A 17173-nucleotide genomic window follows, 5' to 3' on the forward strand; every position below is an offset into this window, starting at 1 on the left:
GTATCGCTTTGGATTTGAGATCAGCACAGCTTTTAAATTGGTGATAAAGATTAGGGGGTAAATCTCAGCTCGTCGCATCGATTATGAAGAAGATAAATGCCAACACAGATATCGAACATGTTTTGGCACCTCGCATTCCAAAAAAGTATGTATATGTATGGTATAAAGAGAATATGTGTCATGGTAGGTAGTAGAAAGTGTGTGTCGCAACCGTGTGAAAAGATGACGCAGTTCATGAGGTGGATGAGGAACGCCTTGTAAAAAAGCCAATGACGTTCAACTCGAGTCATCGGTGAGACAGCATCTCTCACAGCATATTTCCCACTTGTAGGTCTGTAAATAAGTTCTTTTGCTATCAAATACCGTTTCTGAGTCTTGCTTTTGTTGTGTTATAGTTTGAGATGTCATAAAAGCAAAAAATAAAAATAAAAAATTGCATTAAAGTCATTGTTCCGATTGATGTTTCTTTTCACTGTTTTCTCTGCTTTTTGGTCAGACTCAGAAATGTGTGTTTTTGGTGAGACCAACCCATGTTCTACTCTTGATAACTAAGCGAGAAGCAAACTTTTTTTTATGTAGTTAAAGAAGAGTCTACTCTTTCTTTTGGTAATCTCTGTTCTTATATAGTCAGGGAACAATATTGTGTGGGTCTTAAAGATCAATTAAAATGCTCCCAAAAAAATATGGCAATATTGGGTACTCTGCTTTAAAAACTGTTGGCAGTGAATGAGCTAAAGGCACATATGTAGCTATTTTTTGTTGGTATACATTTACAATGTGTTTACAAGGGTTATTTTAACAAGTATACATATTTTTAAAGTGTATGGCAGGGCTAAAACTATATAAAATGATTTATAGTCTCTATAGCGCAGATTTTGCAGCAATAGCTGGTGGGTCTAGAACGAATGCCCTGTGATGAACACTATCAATAGCTGATGATCGATACTGCATTTTGATTGATAATAATGTGCAATATTTCTATATCGCAATATCAATATTTTGTCCCAGCCCTACTACTATGTGTAGCTGTGGTTTACTTGTAGGAAAATGCTTGTGCTAACATTCTCCTTCCCACAATTGAGCAGTTCGTCATCATGAGGTTGTGAGGAACTCTTACAGTAAATCACAATTACTGGGTTTCACGCAACTGCAAAGCACAGCGTGTTTTCCCCTGTAATCTGTCTTGTATCTGGGTCACATGGGTCAAATGGGACTGGGGCCGTTGAGTAAAGAGGGGCTTTACTGTCTGCTCCATTTATAAGCTGCGTCGTAGATACCAGTCAGGATCCACCTTTTATGTGTGGGGTATTTCAAAACTAGCGTTGTCCTTGACAGTGATTCTTCAGCGGTCTCATTGGGTAGGCAATTAAGAGACAAGTTGAAGCAATGAAATCAGGAAATATATATATATATATATATATATTCATTTCAGAAGTCACAAAGATCAGTCTTAACAACAATTTGCATTGTGCTACATCTTCAATTAATGTGTGTGAGAATATGTGTGTGTGCTTGTGTGTATGAGACAAAAGGGATTATCCTTCATCTGTCTCCTTCACTTAAGGCCATATGTTTCTACTCGAAGCCTCCAGCTCCACTGCGCCGCACACGCTGAGTGACAGCTCACGTGTTATTATCATGTAAACACACACATTGGGACACGCATGCACGGCAATCACATCACAGCTACTGTATTTACAGTATTTGAAATTTTATTTTGGCGCTCAGTTACAGCACATTCTCAGATGTTAAATCTTTACAAAAGTAAATGGCAAATTAAGATTTTGTTTCACACAAGTACAAAATAAATCTGTTAAATTCAAAGGAAATGTCTGGGAAAAAAATCTATTCTATCTATTTTCAAGCATGTATGAGCTTAGATTAGTTACATTTAATGCAAATATATTGATACATATTTTTTTCAACACTACAGTTATAGTTTGCAAAAAGGCATGTTTTATATATTTATATATAAAAAGTATAAAGTTAAAAACAAAAAGAAATTGCTCTTTGATGTATGTTTACACTTTTTTAAATAAGCACTTGTAGATTTACAGTGATGCCATAAGAAGTGATAGGATAGTTGGGAGTGATGACACTTCTAAGTGCCCGTGACAGACAGGAGGCCTACAAAAAAGCAAAAAAAAAAACATTTTCAATTTGGGGCATTGATTTGGAGGGGCCCAAAGTCAGATTTTTTTATTCATGTGGCCCAAATCCCTGGCGGCAGCCCTTCATATTGATACGGATTTACAAAAAAATCTGGATGTGTGCCAATAAAAAAAATAAGGAGGCAACAGACTACTTGATGGGCTGTCAGCTCTTATAAAATCCTGCAACAAACTTGAAATAAAATCAACATACATCTGCTGTGAGAAAAACTCAGTCTGTATTTCTTGTGCTTAATGACTCTCTATCTTTTTTCAAAATACACCAAGTAAGAACATCCCAAGGGAGGTTTCTCATTATCATCCTCTCTAATGAGTGAAAGTTACACAAGGAGAAATTACATATTGCAAAGGAAGTCATTTGCAGGATGTCACATACAGTTGTTGGACCTCCGGAAGGTGATCTGAGGAAAGAATTACAAAAATCAGATCAAACAGACATCCAGAAGTAAACACTGCATGTTCAAAATATAAAAAAGTTTGTAGTCACACAATGAGCCTGGATATTTACAGTACATATTCTTGGAAACCCTAAAATATTTAAGGCTTTGAATGTTCCAGGGCTCAGAAGACAAAATTGTGTCTATACACTTTGATGCCCCTTAGTTCTGACAAACCTGAGGGAATTCCTTAAGTGTTGAAGGGTTTTGCATTTCTGCCAGGATAGTATGCTCTGTACTGAGCCTCCATCTCCTCCATCCAGCTCATGCTCCAGTCCCACGCAGGAACAGGGTCCATCTCGATGAGTGTGTTGCCCTCGGCACAAAATGATGGGTACAGGGCGCTTAGGGGGGAGGCTGGTGGAGAGAAGTCTAAATGCAGAAGGAGAGTACAATATGTTGATGTGCATTTACAGTAGTTGTGAGAGTAAGGGATTACATACAGTACAGAACACTACACACACGGGTGCACAAGACAATTTTGATCTGGTTCTCAAAGCAGCACCAGAGGATGTTGCTTGGTGCTGTTTTGTTTTTTTTTCTTCCTGAGCCACCGACCTCACTGGATGAACTTAAAGGCTTACAGATGAGCTGATTTGGCATAGTCTTCTACGGCAACGGTCCCCAATATTTGTTGTGCCACAGACCGGTTTAACGTAAAGAAATCAGGGCTGGGTGATATGGGGAAAAAAATCAGATCGCAATAGGTTTTTTCCATATAATTCAATTTTGATATGCATCACAATATATCTTAAATCCTCCCTGTTACTTTTAAAGGAGATTTGAATGTATCAGAAGGTTTTTTATTTAAATATTCATTTTCTGTCTAAAGTTCAACATGACATGAAACATGATAGAACTGTGTCAGATGAATAAAACGTACACAGTATTTGAAATTCAAATCCTGGCAAAAGCTTTCATGTTCTCCAATTCCGATTTATGCCCAGGGAGTTGTAACAAGGGTCCATCACTTTGATGGATGTGATTGTTTGAGCACTTAGATCTCTTATTTTCGTCTATGCTTACTAGTGAGCATGTCTTTTAAGAGATAATAAGATGCTGCATTTGTGATACAGTATCTTTGTGTCTCCCATGTTTTCATCTTGCGCTGGAGAAAACGGACTCTATAGTCTCTTGTTGCTTCTGGACGGGCGTTGTCTTCGGGGAGGGGGTGTTAGCGACAGGTCTGTGATTGTAAATTCTTGCATTGGGCATCCTATAGCGCAGGGGTCGGGAACCTTTGAAACCCGTGCCACAGGTGGAACTCCATAGCAAAGAAACACTGGGAAGCGTGGGTGTTAAGCTGCCGCCGATTTTCCCATTCATTGTGTAATGAGGAATGCTTAAGAACCTGGGGGGATGCGTGCATGTGGTGAGGGCGCGGCACCATGTCCCGCGCTGCGTAGTGAGTGCAGGGCGGCTGACAAGACGTGAACGTATGTCCGATTCGGCGTCGCGGTGACCTGAGAAAGCACCTTGGCATAGGGGCTGGCGGAGTGATTCCTGAGTGATATTTTGGCAGACTTTTGCTGTACCTGTACAGAATTTCTAGGGGAAGCCGAGGCATAGAGGGGGTCCGGTTTGGTGGCCTCAGTATTGCATCTTTGCTTTTTGCAGATGATGTGGTTCCCTTGGCTTCATCAAGCCGTGATCTCCAACTCTCACTGGAGCAGTTCGAAGCCGACTGTGAAGCGGCTGCGATGAGAATCAGCACTTCCAAATCTGAGACCATGGTCCTCAATCGGAAAGAGGTGGAGTGCCATCTCCAGGTTTGGGATTAGATCCTGCCCCAAGTGGAGGAGTTCAAGTATCTTGGAGTGTTGTTCACGAGTGAGGGAAGAATGGAACGGGAGATCGACAGGTGGATCGGCGCAGCGTCTGCAGTGATGCGGACTTTGTATCAGTCCGTTGTGATGAAGAAGGAGCTAAGCCGAAAGGCGAAGCAAGCTGTGAGTCGTGAAGTGGCCAAAATGAGTTTCCTCCGCAGGGTGTCCAGGCTCTCCCTTAGCGATAGGGTGAGAAGCTCAGTCATCCGGAAGGGGCTTTAGGCTTCTTTATACTCACGCTGATGGCGACCGTGCTGACGTCACTGCGGCTGTTTGCCTTTATACTCGAGCGCAACCCAAGCGCACTGTTTTGAAAATGTACTGCAGTTCACCTCCAAGTCGGGGGTGTTGCTATGGCTGGTATTGGCTAGGACACCACAGGGTGGAGTTTCCTCTATATTTTTTGGGGCCATTTCCGGTAGCCGTTTTCCCTTTCCTTTCCGTAACCGTGGAACAGTGTCAAGAGTTCAAAAGTAACTAAGATTGAAAAAAGTAATTTTTAGTTACTTTCAGCAGCTGTCAAGTGGCAGGAATATCACTTATCCACAGTACAAAAAAAGCCTTAGGTTAACCGTGCCCATTATTTGGTAATGTATGCCACACAAGTTAAAGCATGATGTCATCAACATGAATCAATAACTTAAATATTAGTGTAGTTAAAGCCACATTGAATCAGCAACTGAGTGCAGACTTGACATGCCAACACAATACAGTAAGTTCCTAAACGTAAAAACAAGAACACCATTCTCAGTACACTGCCGATAGTGGTCTATGAAAGCAACGTAGTGTGTGTGCGTGCGTGCCTTTGTGCGTGCGTGTACGTAAACGTGAAAGTGAGTGACACGCACACACACATACACGTTGAAAGCGAGAAAACTTTTTTTCTTACTACGTGACGTCAGCCGTGCAGTGTGTTCAACCAGCTCACAAACGAAGTTGAGAGTTCTCACTTATCATTGTAAATATTATTCAAGCTAAGTATTGGAAGTCCTTCAGTGAGTCAGTCCTTAACCTCCAGGACCGATTGATGAACACGCACTCGGTATGAATAATGAACCCACAATGCATTGCGTGTTTATCACGCCTGTTAAACTGTATTCTTAATGTGTATATAAAAAAGTAACAACAATCAAATACACTTTTTACTAGGGAAAATAACAAAAATAGTGTGGCGACAGTGAAATCGTGCATTTCTTTGCACTTACTGCACCATCACTGTGCAAGTGTGCATTGTGTAATAATAAACACTTCCCAATTGCTTTCTTCCATTTGTAGAAAAGTAGAGTGGTCTCATTAAAATGCTGCCACACAGCTGACTGCTCTTTGCTTGAATCCATCCATCCATCCATCCATTATCTGAGCCGCTTCTCCTCACTAGGGTCGCGGGCATGCTGGAGCCTATCCCAGCTGTCATCGGGCAGGAGGCGGGGTACACCCTGAACTGGTTGCCAGCCAATCGCAGGGCACATAGAAACAAACAACCATTCGCACTCACAGTCATGCCTACGGGCAATTTAGAGTCTCCAATTCATGCATGTTTTTGGGATGTGGGAGGAAACCGGAGTGCCCGGAGAAAACCCACGCAGGCACGGGGAGAACATGCAAACTCCACACAGGCGGGGACGGGGATTGAACCCCGCACCTCAGAACTGTGAGGCTGACGCTCTAACAAGTCGGCCACCGTGCCACCCTTTGCTTGAATCACTAACTATAAATTAGTATTTAGTGAGAGACATTGATGATGCAAAAGTAACTACAGATGGTTTAAAGAAGTAACTGTAGTCTGACTACTTTGCTGGGGATAGTAACACGTCACTTCACTTGTTACTCAGAATGGCAGTTTTGGAGTAACACGGTGAATACTTTTTGTTATGAGTAGTTGAAAAAAATGCCGGCACGGTGACCGACTGGTTAGAGCGTCTGCCTCACTGTTCTGAGGGCCGGGGTTTAATCCCTGGCCCCCGCCAGTGTGGAGTTTGCATGTTCTCCCCGTGCCTGCGCGGGTTTTATCCGGGAACTCTGGTATCCTCCCACATCCCAAAAACATGCATGGTAGGTTCATTGACACTCTAAATTGCCCGTCGGTGAGAATGTGAGTGCGAATGGTTGTTTGTTTGTATGTGTCCTGCGATTGGCTGCCAACCAGTTCAGGGTGTACCCCGCCTCCTGCCCGATGATAGCTGGGATAGGCTCCAGCACTCCCGAGACCCTTGTGAGGATAAGCGGCTCAGAAAATGGATGGATGGATTGATAGTTGAAAAAAACATTTTACTATTACTTCCATATCTGTTGTGACTAAGCAAGACTGTATAACTTATGACTTGACTCAACTTGCTTGAAATTGACTTCTTGGTTTGTATACACACCCTCACATGCTGAACAAAAGCACTAACCTGCGATGACGACCACAACATTAATAATAGGAAAGCTGAATCTGCCAATATGCCTGTTTAGAAGCGTGATTAGATTTGGGGTTATTTCTAAAATGAGGACCCCATCTAGTGGATGCATGCAAAAGTACTTATCGGACAAAACATTAGGAACACTTGTACGACTTTATTTCCATACGTTTTTAACAACGTGGAGTTTGCATGCTCTCTCTGATTCGCACATTCCACCAACAGGCACGTTAACTGACGACTCTAAATTGCTTGTTTGCAAATTGCATTTATCCAAATATGAGTGTGAATAGTTTTTTTGTTCATATGTGCCCTGCAATTGACTGGTAGCCATTCCAGGGTGCATTCTGCTTCTTGCTTAAAGTCAGCTAAAATAGGCTCCAACTGAGACAAACTTTGTTTGTCGTACCACATTACTTTTTTTCTTGAGGTGAACGAAAGGGGGTGCTGCTCATTTGCATAAGCAAACAATTAAGGAACTACGTCTTTGAGAGCGGATGCCATAACTGTCAGAAATAGTACGGTTGGAAACAGGGGCGGGGAAACTCTCGAACGGGCAGTCCATTTCTGGCCCAGCGTTTTTATTTCTTCTTTTTTTTACTTTTTTCTAAAAAATAAATACATTATTGTATAATTGCTATTACACACATCCATCTTCAATGCAGCCCTATGGGGGGCACAAGTCAGTGCAAACTGTAGGCCGGTCCCAAGCCCGGATAAATGCAGAGGGTTGCGTCAGGAAGGGCATCCGGCTTAAAACCTTGCCAAACAAATATGAGCGTTCATCCAAAGAATTCCATACCGGATCGGTCGTGGCCCGGGTTAACAACGTCCGCCACCGGCGCCGTCAACCTGCAGGGCGCTGTTGGAAATTCAGCTACTGTGGGTCGAAGTCGAAGTCAAAGAAGAAGAAGAAGAAGAGGTGGAAAGCGGGTTCTTCGGCAGAAAGAGAAGAGGAAAACACAGAGCCTAGAACTGAATGTGGGGACTTTGAATGTTGGTACTATGACAGGAAAATCTCGGGAGTTGGTTGACATGATGATTAGGAGAAAGGTTGATATATTGTGTGTCCAGGAGACCAGGTGGAAAGGCACTAAGGCTAGAAGTTTAGGGGCAGGGTTTAAATTATTTTACCATGGTGTAGATGGGAAGAGAAATGGAGTCGGGGTTATTTTAAAAGAAGAGTTGGCTAAGAATGTCTTGGAGGTGAAAAGAGTATCAGATCGAGTGATGAGGCTGAAATTTGAAATTGAGGGTGTTATGTGTAATGTGATTAGTGGCTATGCCCCACAGGTAGGATGTGACCTAGAGGTGAAAGAGAAATTCTGGAAGGAGCTAGATGATGTAGTTCTGAGCATCCCAGACAGAGAGAGAGTCGTAATTGGTGCAGATTGTAATGGACATGTTGGTGAAGGTAATAAGGGTGATGAAGAAGTGATGGGTAAGTACGGTATCCAGGAAAGGAACTTGGAGGGACAGATGGTGGTAGACTTTGCAACAAGGATGCAAATGGCTGTAGTGAACACTTTTTTCCAGAAGAGGCACGAACATAGGGTGACCTACAAGAGCGGAGGTAGAAGCACACAGGTGGATTACATCTTGTGCAGACGATGTAATCTGAAGGAGGTTACCAACTGTAAGGTAGTGGTAGGGGAGAGTGTGGCTAGACAGCATAGGATGGTGGTTTGTAAGATGACTCTGGTGGTGGGGAGGAAAATTAGGAAGACAAAGGCAGAGAAGAGAACCATGTGGTGGAAGCTGAGACAGGACGAGTGTTGTGCAGCTTTTCGGGAAGAGGTGAGACAGGCTCTCGGTGGACGGGAAGAGCTTCCAGAAGACTGGACCACTGCAGCCAAGGTGATCAGAGAAGCAGGCAGGAGAGTACTAGGTGTATCTTCTGGCAGGAAAGGAGAGAAGGAGACTTGGTGGTGGAACCTCACAGTACAGGAAATCATACAAGGAAAACGGTTAGCTAAGAAGAAGTGGGACACTGAGATGACCGAGGAGAGGCGAAAGGAATACATTGAGATGCGACACAGGGCAAAGGTAGAGGTGGCAAAGGCAAAACAAGAGGCATATGATGACATGTATGGCAGGTTGGACACTAAAGAAGGAGAAAAGGATCTATACAGGCTGGCCAGACAGAGGGATAGAGATGGGAAGGATGTGCAGCAGGTTAGGGTGATTAAGGATAGAGATGGAAATATGTTGACTGGTGCCAGCAGTGTGCTAGGTAGATGGAAAGAATACTTCGAGGAGTTGATGAATGAGGAAAATGATAGAGAAGGGAGAGTAGAAGAGGCAAGTGTGGTGGACCAGGAAGTGGCAATGATTAGTAAGGGGGAAGTTAGAAAGGCATTAAAGAGAATGAAAAATGGAAAGGCAGTTGGTCCTGATGACATACCTGTGGAGGTATGGAAGCATCTAGGAGAGGTGGCTGTGGAGTTTTTGACCAGCTTGTTCAATAGAATTCTAGTGCGTGAGAAGATGCCTGAGGAATGGAGGAAAAGTGTACTGGTGCCCATTTTTAAGAACAAAGGTGATGTGCAGAGCTGTGGCAACTATAGAGGAATAAAGTTGATGAGCCACACAATGAAGTTATGGGAAAGAGTAGTGGAGGCTAGACTCAGGACAGAAGTGAGTATTTGCGAGCAACAGTATGGTTTCATGCCTAGAAAGAGTACCACAGATGCATTATTTGCCTTGAGGATGTTGATGGAAAAGTACAGAGAAGGTCAGAAGGAGCTACATTGTGTCTTTGTAGATCTAGAGAAAGCCTATGACAGAGTACCCAGAGAGGAACTGTGGTACTGCATGCGGAAGTCTGGAGTGGCAGAGAAGTATGTTAGAATAATACAGGACATGTACGAGGGCAGCAGAACAGCGGTGAGGTGTGCTGTCGGTGTGACAGAAGAATTTAAGGTGGACGTGGGACTGCATCAGGGATCAGCCCTGAGCCCCTTCCTTTTTGCAGTGGTGATGGATAGGCTGACAGATGAGGTTAGACTGGAATCCCCGTGGACCATGATGTTTGCAGATGACATTGTGATCTGCAGTGAAAGCAGGGAGCAGCTGGAGGAACAGTTAGAAAGATGGAGGCATGCACTGGAAAGAAGAGGAATGAAGATTAGCCGAAGTAAAACAGAATATATGTGCATGAATGAGAGGGGTGGTGGGGGAAGAATGAGGCTACAGGGAGAAGAGATGGCAAGGGTAGAGGACTTTAAATACTTGGGGTCAACCTTCCAGAGCAATGGTGAGTGTGGTCAGGAAGTGAAGAAACGGGTCCAAGCAGGTTGGAACGGGTGGAGGAAGGTGTCAGGTGTGTTATGTGACAGAAGAGTCTCTGCTAGGATGAAGGGCAAAGTTTATAAAACAGTGGTGAGGCCAGCCATGATGTACGGATTAGAGACAGTGGCACTGAAGAGACAACAGGAAGCAGAGCTGGAGGTGGCGGAAATGAAGATGTTGAGGTTCGCTCTCGGAGTGACCAGGTTGGATAAAATTAGAAATGAGCTCATCAGAGGGACAGCCAAGGTTCGATGTTTTGGAGACAAAGTTAGAGAGAGCAGACTTCAATGGTTTGGACACGTCCAGAGGAGAGAGAGTGAGTATATTGGTAGAAGGATGATGAGGATGGAGCTGCCAGGCAAGAGAGCTAGAGGAAGACCAAAGAGAAGGTTGATGGATGTCGTGAGGGAAGACATGATGGCAGTTGGTGTTCGAGAGGAGGATGCAGGAGATAGGATCTCATGGAAAAGGATGACGCGCTGTGGCGACCCCTAACGGGACAAGCCGAAAGGAAAAGAAGACACACATCCATCTTCAAAAGAAAATACAAAATTACAGACGACAAGACGTCTACAAGACTGATGATGATTGTTGATATGTGCTCTGCGATTGGGTGGCGACCATTTCTGGGTGTACCCTGCCTCTCGCCCAAAGTTAGTTGTGATAGGCTCCAGCACGCCCGCGACCCTAGTGAGCGAGGATAAGCCGTATGGAAAATGGATGGATGGATTTCTAATAGTAATATTAATTTGACACAAGATGGCATCTTGGAAATGTAAACAATTGTTGTCTGCCTCCAGCCAGTAGGGGCTGAGGAGTGATGACGTGGTGGTATTCAAGTGTAGTCCCAATTCCTTAGGGGTATTACCTTACATTTTCAGCTTGGTCCTCCAAACAGAGGGCTCAGGAGAAGGGTTAAGACAAAGGGGAAAGGCAAAGGAGTAGAATTCGGATTGGCCCTAGTAGGGGTGCCCCCCGCCCCATTAGTCTGTTTTATTGAGGTTCCGCTGTATAGATAATGCCGTTTTGTTTTGCAAAAACAACATAAATTCAAGAAGACACCTCGTCTGCTTACCTGACAAAGAAGCTCCAGAAACAGACTCTGCGGTCAGAAAGTGGGCAAAGTTGCTGCTGGCATTAGTGTAGCAGCTGTCTACTGAGCTGATGAGGCTTGTACGGGCACTTGCAAAGTGTTCATCTGTGATTGAGCTCCAAGTGTTCCACAGGGAACTGTCCCACTCACTGTAACAGGAGGAAGGTGAACTCTGAAGCCGAGAATGGTGCATTTCAATAGGTAGGGCCTCAGAGGAAGTGTCAGGGGCCATCTCAGCAGATGGGATGTGCTCACTGTTATAACCCATGCTGGTGGTAAGAGGGTGGAGGCAAGACGAATGTTGCTCAGGAAGGGCCCTGCTGAGAGAGAATGACGTCTTGGTCAGCTAATGACATTGTTTTATTTCAAATAAAAGTCTATACTGTGGGTCAGCCATATTGACCAAACATTGGGGAGGGGGGGGGGGGGGGGGGGGGGGGGGAATCATTTTTTAATTATTGTATGAACAGTATACCTGGATTTTCTAATTTTGGAGTTTAGTTCCAAATACCGAGAGGCTTCTTTTGCAGTCAGTGTGTCATCCTGTTCTTCATCCAGAGATCTGCTGGACAATACAGTAGATAGGGGGCTGGAGGAGGGGTAGTTAGTGTTGTTGTTGCTGGACCCTGGCTGTAGATTGTCGTCTGAGGTATCACACACTGACTGGAGAGAGCCCAGATCCATTGTTAGCTTTGTGGAGCGACTGGATCTAAGAAGATTGCAAAACAAGGTACCCTTTTTCATAGTGCTTGACAGACAGAGGCCAAACATTACTGTGTGTTCCTCTTTATCCTCTAATTAGCTACTCAGAATAATAAATCAATGTTCTCAGTGTTTGTACAAAGGTTTTGCAATTTAGAGGCAGTAGGCACCAGTAAATGTGTATATAAAAAAGTTAGAAAACAAAGACGAAACCGAAGTTATGCCAGATTCATGTAGAGTTCGTGCGAATACTTGTGTACCTGTGGAAACACCTTTACTCGCAGAGAATAACCTCCATTAGCTTTTGTGGCATTCACCAACAATGTTTTCCATCCATTTTCTAATATGTCAGCGGCACGGTGGGCGACTGGTTAGAGCGTCAGCCTCACAGTTCTGAGGACCCGGGTTCAATCCCCGGCCCTGCCTGTGTGGAGTTTGCATGTTCTCCCCGTGTCTGCGTGGGTTTTCTCTGGGCACTCCGGTTTCCTCCCACATCCCAAAAACATGCATAAATTGGAGACTCTAAATTGCCCGTAGGTGTGAATGTGAGTGCGAATGGTTGTTTGTTTGTATGTGACCTGCGATTGGCTGGCAACCAGTTCAGGGTGTACCCCGCCTCCTGCCCGATGACAGCTGGGATAGGCTCCAGCACGCCCGCGACCCTAGTGAGGAGAAGCGGCTCAGAAAATGGATGGATGGATGGTCTGAAAACTTGCATTGAGTTACTGCAAGTAATGTATCTTTTTTTCATCATGTATGCCAGTGTATACGTATAGCCACAGGCAGAACAGTTAAATGCTATCATTCTAAATGGCAGGAGGTACCATTAACCCAGGGTTCACCAGCCTTTTTGAAACTGAGACATTCAGTACAGGGACTGATTATTGCAGTTTGATATATACTTGTGAAAAAACAAATTTGCTCAAATTATTTTGGGGAAAATCATTTTGAATAGAGAAGGAAGCTAACCAAAGACTAATTTGCTGATAACTCGTCATACGTCATGGACCTGGTACATGTTGTCCAAACTGTGTCAACTTCTTAGTCCTCATCTTAGCACATCTAAAGAGATTGGAAATGTACTATATCGCTGATTATAACTGATTAGGATAATTCCGAAAAAAAAAACTAATGAAAATAAACAAAAGTCGGTCTACTGTTCTTTCCGTTTCCAACCTAACTTATCCTCCCGATCTCAACCTCCAACAAGGCGAACAAACAAACACCAATCACATGATAGAAAACTATCCATCCATCCATCCATCCATCCATTTTCTTCCACTTATCCGAGGTTGGGTCACGGGGGCAGTAGATTTAGCACGGAAGCCCAGACTTCCTCTCCCCAGCCACTTCCTCTAGCTCTTCCGAGGGGATCCCGAGGCATTTCCAGGCCAGCCGAGAGACGTAGTCTCTCCAGCCTGTCCTGGGTTGTCCCTGGGGTCTCCTCCCGGAGGGAAGTGGTCACCAGGGAGGCATCCAGGAGGTATCCTAATCAAATGCCTGAGCCACCTCATCTGGCACCTCTCAATGTGGAGGAGCAGCGGCTCTACTCTGAGCCCCTCCCGGATGACCGAGCTTATCACCCTATCACTAAGGGTTAGCCCGGACACCCTGCGAAGGAAACTCATTTTGGCCGCTTGCATCCGGGATATTGTTCATAGGTGAGGGTAGGAACGTAGATCGACCGGTAAATTGAGAGCTTTGGCTTTCGGCTTAGCTCCTTCTTCACCACAACGGACCGATACAAAGTCTGCATCACTGCAGGCGCTGCACCGATCCGCCTGTTGTTCTCCCGTTCCATTCTTCCCTCACTTGCGAACAAGACCTCAAGATACTTGAACTCCTCCACTTGGGGAAGGATCACATCCCCAACCTGGAGAGGGCACGCCACCCTTTTCCGACAGAGGTTCCCAGCAGACCCTCACAATACGTTTGGGCCTGCCAGGTCGGACCTACATCATCCCCCACCATCAGAGCCTGCTCACCACCAGGTGGTGATTAGTTGACAACGTCTGCACTGGACACTGGAGCACCACAGCCAGAGCCAGTGACCGGAAAGGAGCCACTGCTGCAAGTGGACGTCAGCCACAACAGATGAACTGATTTCTCATTAGTGCAAATACAGCAAGGCATCATGCGCTGCAAGGGGGTGGGTTAGATCACGTTATCGTAATCTCTCAGACGTGCGCAGCCGGTGTATTTAACAAAAATGGCTGTCTACGCAGGTGGCATAAACACAGCCGATTTTATTCGCTGCCAATCAAAGCGACTGATTTCATTCATTCCCTTTAAGTGGGACGTAATGGAGACATGCATGGGGAGAGCGATCTACGCGTGACTGGAGCATTGTCACTAGGCCGGTGTGGCAAAAGACAACGTGAACAAATGTCTGCTAAATTGGCAAACACGTAGCGAGCCTTCCGCTGGCAGGAATATGCGCACCATTTGCGTTCCGGCGCATGTTGCACAGTCTACGAATATAGAGCCCTTTGTCTCCACAATTAAGTACATAGCTCTCAGTCTCTGCTCATGTTTTCAGCAATTACCATCAACCATGTATAATTTACCGACATGGTGGACGACGGTTCGATTATCCTTCCTGTGTGGAGTATGGATGTTCTCTTGGTGCCTGCGTGGGTTTTCTCCGGGTACTCCAGTTTCCTCCCACATTCCAAAATCATTGGATGGTCGGTTAATTGTAGACTCTAAATTGTCCAAAGGTATGAATGGGAATGATTGTTTTTCTATGTGCCCTGCGATTGGCTGGCGACCAGTTCAGGGTGTACCCCGCTCACGCCTAAAGTCAGCTGGGATAGGCTCCAACACCCCGCACACATGAAGCAGTGTAGAACATGGATGGGTGAATCATGTATTTAGAAACGAATCTAGTAATTCAGGCGGCACGGTGGACAACTGGTTAGAGCGTCTGCCTCACTGTTCTGAGGACCCGGGTTCAATCCCTGGCCTTACCTGTGTGGAGTTTGCATGTTCTCCCCGTGCCTGCGTGGGTTTTCTCCGGGCACTCCGGTTTCCTCCCGCATGCAAACATGCATGGTAGGTTAATTGAAGACTCTAAATTGCCCGTAGGCTTGAACGTGAGTACGAATGGTTGTTTGTTTATATGTGCCCTGCGATTGGCTGGCAACCAGTTCAGGGTGTACCCCGCCTCCTGCGCAAAGATAGCTGGGATAGGCTCCAGCACTCCTGCGACCCTTGTGAGGATAAGCGGCTCAGAAAATGGATGGATGGATGGATCTAGGAATTCACTTACAGGGACTTAAGTGTCAGTCACGACTAATTTAAAAAATGTTAAATTGAATTCCCTATCATTCTGATATGAACTGTGTGTATATCTTACCCTTCGTCTGAGGTCACACTGTGCGAGTCTGTAGCTTCCTCCAAGTTAAACAGCGGTGGCAGCACATCTATTAGCTGTAGTGATGCAGAATTATGCAGCAGCCGAGGACAGTCAGCAAATTGATTATATTCTGTATGTCCACAGTGCAGAGACAAGAAAAGTTGAAATAGCAGCTTCAATTTCAGAAGACAATTATAATTGGAGGTTTGAGTGATAAGTGACTGAATTTTGAACTATACCAAGCTGACTTGATGGGATGTGACTGAATCTCTGTTTGGTGAAATGAGACGGAGCAGCCTGGTTCCTTATTTGTACTATGGGCACACTGTTCACTGCATGCACCTCTGCAGGTAAAAAACAAACAAACAAAAAACTCGCATTTTTTTTGTTGACTTACACAGATATTTTTTAATAAATCTATAAGTTTTGGGTCAACTTCTATCACTTTAGACTGAAGGCTTTTTATCTGATAATGTGAGATATTCTCTACCAACCACATACTGTATTTAATGACTCATGCAAAAATATTCATATGATTTTAATTAAACACTTTAGAAACTGTTGTTTTGAAAGTAGTCATTCAAAGTAGCATTCACAAACATTCAACAAAAATGAATAATGAATATTGTATAAACAAAGTAGTAATACTATAATAAACTGATTCATCACTACTCACCTTGTTTGATGTGGCTCTTCTCCCAGGACTCCCTCAAAACACCCATTTTAGGCTGAGGCCGTATGGACTGTTTCCATGGTAACATCTCACTACTAGTGAGGGGTGAGGTCTTAGGCTGAGGGAATATCTGAATGGTCTCAAATCCTTGCTGTTGTGGCAGACCATGAGGCATTTTGGGGTAACGCCTGGGACTCTTGAAGGTCTTGAGCCCATTTCCCATGAGGTCAACATAAAAAGTGCCGTAGACGGCACAGCTGTCAGTCACAATGGGAACAGCTGAGTCCTCGCAGCTTGGGTCCTTCTTGGTTGGTACTTGAAAGTCTGATGAAACATGGATTCAGATATAATGAAAGTGTTAGGCAATTCACTGCCAAAGGTAGCAGAAGTGAAATAGTCCACATCAAATGACAACAAAGGGAAAAGAGCACTGAATCATGATGAAAAATTTGAAGATCATAAAGTTTATGGCAGATTTAAAGACCCTGTACCAGAGATTTGTTTCTAAATACATTATATATGTTTGAAGATGCGGCATGGTGGTCGACCGGTTAGCACATCCGCTTCACACTTCTGAGGTCCCGGGATCAAATCTGACTTTCCTGTGTGGAGTTTGCATGTTGTCCCTGTGGAATTTGCATGTTCTCCTTGTGCTTGTGTGGGTTTACACCAGTTTCCTCCCACATTCCCAAAACATGCATGAAAGGTTAACTGAAGACTCTAAATTGTCCATAGGTGTGAATGTGAGTGCAAATTGTTGTTTGTTTATACAGTATGTGGCCTGCGATTGGCTGGCGACCAGTTCAGGATGTACCCCGCTCACGCCTAAAGTCAGCTGGGATAGGCTCCAATACCCCGCACACATGAAGGACGCTAAGCAGTGTAGAACATGGATGGGTGAATCATGTATTTAGAAACAAATCTAGTAATTCAGGCGGCACGGTGAGTTTTTGCTCTTTATGAATCATTGATTAAGACAACAGTGAAATCTGAGCATTTCCTGATCAGCTATCTGTGGATTACGGGACATTGAATCACATTTGAAACTGAATCATTTTCATTGGAATTTTTTTAAATTGAATGATGGTAGTATGTTATTGTACAGTATTTAGTCATGTATTTATTTATTTATTTATTTATTTGACAGGGACAATGCAGTCAGACATAATTACAACCTTGCAGCAGATGAGATGCATATAGAGTTTACAGCTAGTGGTAATTCT

At 44.3% G+C, this 17173-nt stretch overlaps 1 protein-coding gene across 6 annotated transcripts in view; it reads right to left on the bottom strand.

Moving 5' to 3' along the window:
- Nucleotides 1–1690: 1690 nt before the first annotated feature.
- Nucleotides 1691–17173, bottom strand: part of robo4 (roundabout, axon guidance receptor, homolog 4 (Drosophila)) — a 61070-nt gene continuing 45587 nt past the window's right edge. For 4 of the 6 annotated variants that reach the window (XM_061752214.1, XM_061752213.1, XM_061752216.1 and 1 more), the window contains 7 exons: nucleotides 15954–16274; nucleotides 15517–15621; nucleotides 15278–15407; nucleotides 11693–11926; nucleotides 11200–11537; nucleotides 2786–2980; nucleotides 2437–2572 (listed from right to left, as the gene is read on the bottom strand). In XM_061752214.1, the coding sequence (XP_061608198.1) occupies nucleotides 2799–2980; nucleotides 11200–11537; nucleotides 11693–11926; nucleotides 15278–15407; nucleotides 15517–15621; nucleotides 15954–16274 (1310 nt within the window). In that variant the 3' untranslated portion in view covers nucleotides 2437–2572; nucleotides 2786–2798. Of the gene's footprint in view, nucleotides 2573–2785; nucleotides 2981–11199; nucleotides 11538–11692; nucleotides 11927–15277; nucleotides 15408–15516; nucleotides 15622–15953; nucleotides 16275–17173 lie in introns of all 6 variants that reach the window. The other 2 variants (XM_061752215.1, XM_061752217.1) reach the window with 2 other exon arrangements.

Source organism: Phyllopteryx taeniolatus, chromosome 17 (assembly GCF_024500385.1).
Source record: "Phyllopteryx taeniolatus isolate TA_2022b chromosome 17, UOR_Ptae_1.2, whole genome shotgun sequence".
Lineage (NCBI taxonomy): Eukaryota > Metazoa > Chordata > Actinopteri > Syngnathiformes > Syngnathidae > Phyllopteryx > Phyllopteryx taeniolatus.